At 45.1% G+C, this 8674-nt stretch overlaps 1 protein-coding gene across 1 annotated transcript in view; it reads left to right on the top strand.

Moving 5' to 3' along the window:
• Positions 1-385: 385 nt before the first annotated feature.
• Positions 386-8674, top strand: part of LOC137340829 (netrin-3-like) — a 395369-nt gene continuing 387080 nt past the window's right edge. Inside the window, exon 1 of the mRNA XM_068003642.1 lies at positions 386-1436. Within this exon, the coding sequence (XP_067859743.1) occupies positions 419-1436 (1018 nt within the window). The 5' untranslated portion in view covers positions 386-418. The remainder of the gene's footprint in view (positions 1437-8674) is intronic.

An 8674-nucleotide genomic window follows, 5' to 3' on the forward strand; every position in this document is an offset into this window, starting at 1 on the left:
GGTTGGTCCACTCTGACCATTGTGGGCAGCAGGACAGAGAGCCTCAGTGCTTTAAAATTCCCTGGACCGAGGACTGGTACAAGCTACTCTCTGACTGGTTAGAATCCATCAGTCAGGGAGCAGCTGTTGCAGTGTGTTCTCAGCCTTGAACTTTGAACAGTTTGACTGTGCCTTTACTCGGCTTTGTGCACAAGTAACCAGCAGGAACTTTATAAGCTGAATCAAAGAAGCTGGTGGGTTGGTTCTTGGATTTCTGTCGTCCTTTAATCAGATTTTTTAGTGGCAGGATAATCTCTTTAAAATGTTCTTTTTTAATGTATTGTAGTTGTGTTTATTTCTAATGGTGCTTGTCTTCTCCCCTTGTAGGTGTCGCTGTGCATTGTTCCTGTACTCTTAATCGTCCTTTCATGAAGTAAGGATGGTGCAGCTTGGGAGGGTGTTAGTTGCTGCCTGCCTCTTAGGCAGTTCTTGTACACTCAATGTTTTTGCACCCCAGCAGAGCCCCCCTGATCCTTGCTATGATGAGGGGGGGCAGCCCAAGCGTTGCATTCCTGACTTTGTCAATGCGGGATTTGCCAGGCAGGTGCAGGTGTCCAGTACGTGTGGGAGACCTCCAAACAGATATTGCTTCTTTAATGAAAAGATGGGCGTGAAGACCAAGATGTGCCAAATCTGTGATGCTTCAGATCCCAGGAGCACGCACCCTCCCTCTTACCTGACTGATTTAAACAACGCACACAATCTGAGCTGCTGGCAATCAGAAAATTTTTACCATTCTCTGCACAACGTTACTCTCACTCTTTCCCTGAATAAGAAGTTTGAAATCACTTATGTCAGTTTGCAATTCTGTTCCCCTCGGCCTGAATCTATGGGAATATTTAAATCGATGGATTATGGGAAGACATGGGTCCCATTTCAGTATTATTCCTCACAGTGTCGGAAAATGTACAATAAGCCCAACAAAGCAATTATCACCAAACAGAATGAGCAGGAAGCTCTGTGCACAGATGGCTACACCAACCTCTACCCCTTGACAGGGGGACTGATTGCATTCAGTACCCTCGATGGGCGTCCCTCTTCTCAAGACTTTGACAACAGTCCAGTCCTGCAGGACTGGGTGACAGCCACAGACATCCGGGTGGTGTTCAGCAGACCTCACCTCCCCTGGGACCTGGACAGACATTATAGTGGCAGGGACGGGAAGGAGGAGGCGAGTGTGATGAGAGAGTCCTACCATTACTCTGTGGCTGACTTGCAGGTGGGCGGGCGCTGCAAATGTAATGGGCACGCATCCCGCTGTGTCAAGGACAAAGAAGGGAATTTGATTTGTGACTGCAAGCACAACACCGCTGGACCAGAGTGTGACAGGTGCAAGCCCTTTCACTATGACCGACCGTGGCAGAGAGCGACCGCTCGAGAAGCTAATGAATGCTTGGGTAAGTCGAACCTAGGGATATTGGTGTGATTATTGACACTTCCTAGCCTTCACAGTCAACCTATCAGCTAGTCAATACAAGATGTAGATGGTTTTAACATCAACTGTGGGAAGCTACTAGAATCTGTCACTGGGGATAGAGTGACTGAGCACTTGAACAAATAGGAGCTGATCAGAGAGTCAGCATGGCTTTGTTAAGGGTAAGTCATGTCTGACTAATCTAGTTGAATTTTTTGAGGTCACTAATAAGGTAGTGTCTATGGATGTTGTTTAAATGGACTTCCAGAAGGCAGTCGATAAGGTTCCATACAAGAGAGTGCACGGAATTGGAGGTAGCCTTTTGACTTGGGTTGGAAATTGGTTAAGAGGTAGGATACAGAGAGTGGGGATAAATGGAAGGTGCTCTGATTGGCGGGACATGGCAAGGGATCTGTTCTGGGGCCTTAATTTTTCACCATATTTATTAATTACTTGGATGAAGAAATAAAGAGTTGTATATCCAAGTTTGCAGATCACACTAAGTTGGAGGGACAGTAAGTAGTGCAGATGGGTGCACAAAGTAGGACTAGCTGGATTGCTCGTGCATAGAGCCGATGCGGACTCAATGGGCCGAATGGCTTCCATCCGTGCTGTAACCTCTCTATGATTCTAAGTTACGAAGAGACATAGACAGATTAATTGAGTGGGCAAAACTATGGCAAATGGAGTTCAATGTGAGCAAGTGTGAGGTCATCCACTTTGGACCCAAGAAAGATAAATCAGAGTATTTTCTAAATGGTGAGAAACTCGGAACTGCAGAGGAGAAAAGAGATTTGGGTGTCCAAGTTCACAAATCATTAAAAGCTAGCAGACAGGTACAAGAAACAATCAAAAAGACTAATGGAATGTTGGCCTTTATCTCAAGGGAGCTGGAATACAATAGGGAGGAATTGATGCTTCAGTCATACAAAGCCTTGGTCAGACCCCCATCTGGAGAGTGGGTTCAGTTTTGGGCACCGCATCTCAGGAAACATATATTGGCCTTGGAGGGAGTACAACGCAAGCTCACCAAAATGATACCAGGGCAGAGAGTTAAACGATGAGGGCAAGTTGCATCAACTTGGCTTATATTCCCTTGAGTATAGAAGTTTGGGAGGGGGGTGATCTAATCGAGGTGTTCAAAATGTTAAAAGGATTTGATAGGGTAGATACGGAGAAGCCATTTGGTGTGATGGGAGAATCAAGAACAAGGGGACATAATCTTAACATTAGAGCTCGGACATTCAGAAGGGAAGTCAGGAAATACTTTTTCACACAAAGGGTAGTGGAAATCTGGAACTCTCTCCCCCAAAGGGCTATGGATGCTGGGATAATTGAACGTTTCAAGACTGAGATTGATAGATTTTTGTTAGGTAAGGGTATTAAGGGATATGGAGCAAAGGTGGGTAAACAAGAAAGGCTTGCATTTATGTAGCACCTTTTCACAACCTCAGGACGTCTCAAAGTGATTACAACCAATGAAGTACTTTTGAAATGCAGTCACTGTTGTAAGGCAGGGAAATGCAGCAATTTGTGCACAGCAAGATCCCACAAATAGTAACGAGATAATGACCAGATAATCTGTTTTAATGACATTGGTTGAACATAAGAACATAAGAACATAAGAAATAGGAGCAGGAGTAGGCCAATCGGCCCCTCGAGCCTGCTCCGCCATTCAATAAGATCATGGCTGATCTGATCCTAACCTCAAATCTAAATTCATGTCCAATTTCCTGCCCACTCCCCGTAACCCCTAATTCCCTTTACTTCCAGGAAACTGTCTATTTCTGTTTTAAATTTATTTAATGATGTAGCTTCCACAGCTTCCTGGGGCAGCAAATTCCACAGACCTACTACCCTCTGAGTGAAGAAGTTTCTCCTCATCTCAGTTTTGAAAGAGCAGCCCCTTATTCTAAGATTATGCCCCCTAGTTCTAGTTTCACCCATCCTTGGGAACATCCTCACCGCATCCACCCGATCAAGCCCCTTCACAATCTTATATGTTTCAATAAGATCGCCTCTCATTCTTCTGAACTCCAATGAGTAGAGTCCCAATCTACTCAACCTCTCCTCATATGTCTGCCCCCTCATCCCCGGGATTAACCGAGTGAACCTTCTTTGTACTGCCTCGAGAGCAAGTATGTCTTTTCTTAAGTATGGACACCAAAACTGTGTGCAGTATTCCAGGTGCGGCCTCACCAATACCTTATATAACTGCAGCAATACCTCCCTGTTTTTATATTCTATCCCCCTAGCAATAAAAGCCAACATTCCGTTGGCCTTCTTGATCACCTGCTGCACCTGCAAACTAACTTTTTGATTTTCTTGCACGAGGACCCCCAGATCCCTTTGTACTGCAGTACATTCCAGTTTCTTGCCATTAAGATAATAACTTGCTCTCTGATTTTTCCTGCCAAAGTGCAAAGTGATTGAGGGATATATATTAGCCAGGACACCAGGGAGAACTCTCCTGCTCTTCTTCGAATTGTGAATGGAATCTTTTACGACCACCTGAGAGGGCAGACAGGGCCTTAGTTTAAAGTCTCATCTGAAACACGACACCACCGACCGTGCAGCCCCCCCTCAGTACTGTCCGTCAGCCTTGATTATGTCCTCAAGTCTTTGGAGTGGGACTATGAACCCACAACCTTGTGAGTCAGAGGCGAGAGTGCTACCACTGAGACAAGGCTAACACTTAGAATCGTAGAAGTTTACGACACAGAAGGAGGCCATTCGGCCCATCGCGTCTGTGCTGGCTGAAAAAGAGCAATCCAGCCTAATCCCACTTTCCAGCACTTGGCCCGTAGCCCTGTGGGTTTCGGCACTTCAGGTGCACATCCAGGTACTTTTTAAATGAGTTGAGGGTTTCTGCCTCTCCCACCCTTTCAGGCAGTGAGTTCCAGACTCCCACCACCCTCTGAGTGAAAACATTTCTCCTCAGCTCCCCTCTAATCCTTCTACCAATTACTTTAAATCTATGTCCCTTGGTTATTGACCTCTCTGCTAAGGGAAATAGGTCCTTCCTATCCACTCTATCTAGTCCCGTTATAATTTTATACACCTCAATTAAATCTCCCCTCAGCCTCCTTTGTTCCAAAGAAAACAACCCCAGCCTATCCAATCTTTCCCCATAGCTAAAATTCTCCAGTCCTGGCAACATCCTCGTAAATCTCCTCTGTACCCTCTCTAATGCAATCACATCTTTCCTGTAATGTGGAGACCAGAACTGTACACAGTACTCAAGCTGTGGCCTAATTAATGTTTTATACAGTTTTAGCATAACCTCCCTGCTCTTATATTCTATACCTCAGCTAATAAAGGAAAGTATCCCATATGCCTTTTTAACCACCTTATCTACCTGTCCTGCTACCTTCAGGGATCTGTGGACATGCACTCCAAGGTCCCTCAGTTCCTCTACACCTCTCAGTATCCTCCCATTTATTGTGTACTCCCTTGTCTTGTTTGCCCTCCTCAAATGCATTACCTCACACTTCTCCGGATTGAATTCTATTTGCCAGTTTTCTGCCCACCTGACCAGTCCATTGATATCTTCCTACAGTCTACTGCTTTCCTCCTCACTATCAACCTCATGGCCAATTTTTGTATCATCTGCAAACTTCTTAATCATGCCCCCTACTATTAAGTCGAAATCATTGATATATAACACAAAAAGCAAGTGACTTAGTACTGAGCCCTGTGGAACCCCACTGGAAACAGCCTTCCAGTCACAACAACACCCGTTGACCATTACCCTTTGCTTCCTGCCACTGAGACAATTTTGGGTCCAACTTGCCACTTTCTCTTGGATCCCATGGGCTTTTACTTTCCTGACCAGTCTGCCATGTGGGACCTGTCAAAAGCCTTGCTAAAATCCATGTAGACAACATTAAACGCGTTACCCTCATCGACCCTCCTCGTTACCTCCTCAAAAAATTCAATCAAGTTAGTCAGACACGACCTTTCCTTCACAAATCCATGCTGACTGTCCTTGATTAATCTGTGCCTTTCTAAATGAAGATTAATGTGGTGACCAGGACTGTACACAGTACTCTAGCTGTGGCCTAACTAGTGTTTTATACAGTTCTAGCATAACCTCCCTGCTCTTATATTCTATGTCTCAGCTAATAAAGGAAAGTATCCCGTATGCCTTTTTAACCACCTTATCTACCCGTCCCTCAGAATTGTTTCCAATAATTTGCCCATCACCGAGGTTAGGCTGACTGGCCTATAATTACTCGGTCTATCCCTTTCTCCCTTTTTAAACAACAGTACAACGTTAGCAGTCCTCCAATCCTCCGGCACCATGCCTGCAGCCAGAGAGAATTGGAAAATGAGGGTCAGAGCCTCCGCTATTTCCTCCCTTGCTTCTCTTAACAGCCTGGGATACGTTTCATCCGGCCCTGGTGATTTATCCACTTTCAAAGATGCTAATTCCCTTAATACTTCCTCCCTCACTATTTTTATCCCATCCAATATTTCACACTCCTCCTCCTTAATTACAATGTCTGCATCGTCCCCCTCTTTTGTGAAGACAAACGCAAAGTATTCATCAAGAACCATACCCACATCTTCCGCCTCCACACATAGGTTACCTTTTTGGTCTCTAATAGGCTCTGCTCTTTCCTTAGTTATCCTCTTGCTCTTTATGTATTTATAAAACATCTTTGGTTTTCCTTGATTTTACTTGCCAATATTTTTTCATGCCCTCTCTTTGCTTTCCTAATCTCCTTTTTAATTTCACCCCTGCACTTTCTATACTCCTCTAGGTTTTCTGCAGTCTTGAGCTCTCGGTATTTAACGTAAGCTTCCCCTTTTTTGCCTTATCCTACCTGTATGCTCCTTGACATCCAGGGGGCTCTAGATTTTGGAGTGCCACCCTTTTTCTTTGTTGGAACATATTTGCTCTGAACCCTCACAATCTCCTCCCTGAATGCCTCCCACTGCAGTGACACTGATTTACCTTCAAGTAGCTGTTTTAAGATAAAACAATAATACTTTTGTTATGGAGTTGAGGTACAGATCAGCCATGATCCAATTAAATGGCAGAACAGACTCAAGGGACTGAATGGCCCACTCCTGTTCCTCGTGTTTCAATGGTACAAAGCCAGGGTAGCCAGTACCAACTAACTGCACATAGTGTTCTGGGTCAGAGACCGGCCCCTTTCAGCACTGGGAATTTTCTTTCATGGGATAATCTCATTGAATTTACTGATTTATTGATAATCCTACTGGATCAACTGAATTATTCTTAAAATGTTGGTTTCATACTTTTAAGGCAACCACAGTTTTAAATGAGTAAACCCAATGGAAGCAACACAGATTTGGAAAAAAAGGTAAAATTCAGCCATAGATTTCCAGAGAACTATCTGTTTTAGTGAAATCCAAGTTAGATACTTATCTCAGGACTCACCTACTTTTACTGGGTAAGTGAGAGTTGGTTACGTATCCCCAGGTCCGAGTATCTCTGTGAGCTTTCCCTGTATTTTCAATATGTGCCCTGCTTCTCTTGTATCCCTATTAGTTAAACATTAATCTCTGAGACATCGGTTCAAATCGAGCCTAAAGTGATGGGATGAAAATCTGCTTTCTCTGCCGGCAGTAATGGTCCTTCGTAAAGTTAGTTTGGACAGTCACAACCCCGCTGTTCAAGAATGGAGGGAGAGAGAAAACAGGGAACTACAGGCCAGTTAGCCTGACATCGGTCATTGGGGAAAATGCTGGAATTATTATTAAGGAAGTGGTAACGGGGCACTTAGAAAATCATCATATGATTAGGCAGAGTCAGCATGGTTTTAGGAAAGGGAAATCGTGTTTGACAAATTTATTAGAGTTTTTTGAGGATGTAACTGGCAGGTTAGATAAAGAACCAGTGGATGGAGTATATTTGGATTTTCAAAAGGCATTTGATAAGGTGCCACATAAAAGTTTGTTACACAAGATAAGGGCTCATGGGGTTGGGGGTAATATATTATCATGGATAGAGGATTGGTTAAAGGACAGGATACAGAGAGTGGGGATAAACGGGTCATTCTCAGGGTGACAGGCTGTAACTAGTGGGGTGCCGCAGGGATCAGTGCTTGGGCCTCAGCTATTTACAATCTATATTAATGACTTAGATGAAGGGACTGAGTTTAATGTATCCCAGTTTGCTGCTGATACAAAGCTCGGTGTGAGCTGTGAGGAGGACACAAAGGGCTCAATTTTAGCAGGGCTGCGGGTTGGCAGCGTGGGGTGGGGCTGATTTGTGGCGCACCCGGAAGGGAAGTAGGCGGGTTGCGATCTGCAACCTAACAAGGCTAATTAAAGCCTCTTCTGGGTTTAGCCTGAGTTCAGCACTAATTAGCAATCCCATTGATGCAGGATACAGGAAAGCTAGTGTAGAAATAGAAAAATGTCACATTGGTGCATGAAAGAGCAATGTTCTGAGGTTGAGTCACATTTTTGGGGCAGTATAGAGGGAGCAGTGTGCACCATCCACAGGATGCACTGCAGCAACTCGCCAAGGCTTCTTCGACAGCACCTCCCAAACCCGCGACCTCTACCACCTGGAAGGACAAGGGCAGCAGGCACATGGGAACAACACCACCTGCACGTTCCCCTCCAAGTCACACACCATCCCGACTTGGAAATATATCACCGTTCCTTCATTGTCGCTGGGTCAAAATCCTGGAACTCCCTTCCTAACAGCACTGTGGGAGAACCTTCACCACACGGACTGCAGCGGTTCAAGAAGGCAGCTCACCACCACCTTCTCAAGGGGCAATTAGGGATGGGCAATAAATGCCGGCCTTGCCAGCAACACCCACATCCCATGAAAGAATAAAAAAATACCTAACCAGTGCTGTACCTGCCCCGGGAGTGTTTGATGGGACAGTGTAGAGGGAGCTTTACTCTGTATCTAACCCGTGCTGTACCTGCCCTGGGAGTGTTTGATCGGACAGTGTAGAGGGAGCTTTACTCTGTATTTAACCTGTGCTGTACCTGACCCTGGGAGTGTTTGATGGGACAGTGTAGAGGGAGCTTTACTCTGTATCTAACCCTGTACCTGCCCTGGGAGTGTTTGATGGGACAGTGTAGAGGGAGCTTTACTCTGTATTTAACCTGTGCTGTACCTGACCCTGGGAGTGTTTGATGGGACAGTGTAGAGGGAGCTTTACTCTGTATCTAACCCTGTACCTGCCCTGGGAGTGTTTGATGGGACAGTGTAGAGGGAGCTTTACT

Source organism: Heptranchias perlo, chromosome 22 (genome assembly GCF_035084215.1).
Source record: "Heptranchias perlo isolate sHepPer1 chromosome 22, sHepPer1.hap1, whole genome shotgun sequence".
Lineage (NCBI taxonomy): Eukaryota > Metazoa > Chordata > Chondrichthyes > Hexanchiformes > Hexanchidae > Heptranchias > Heptranchias perlo.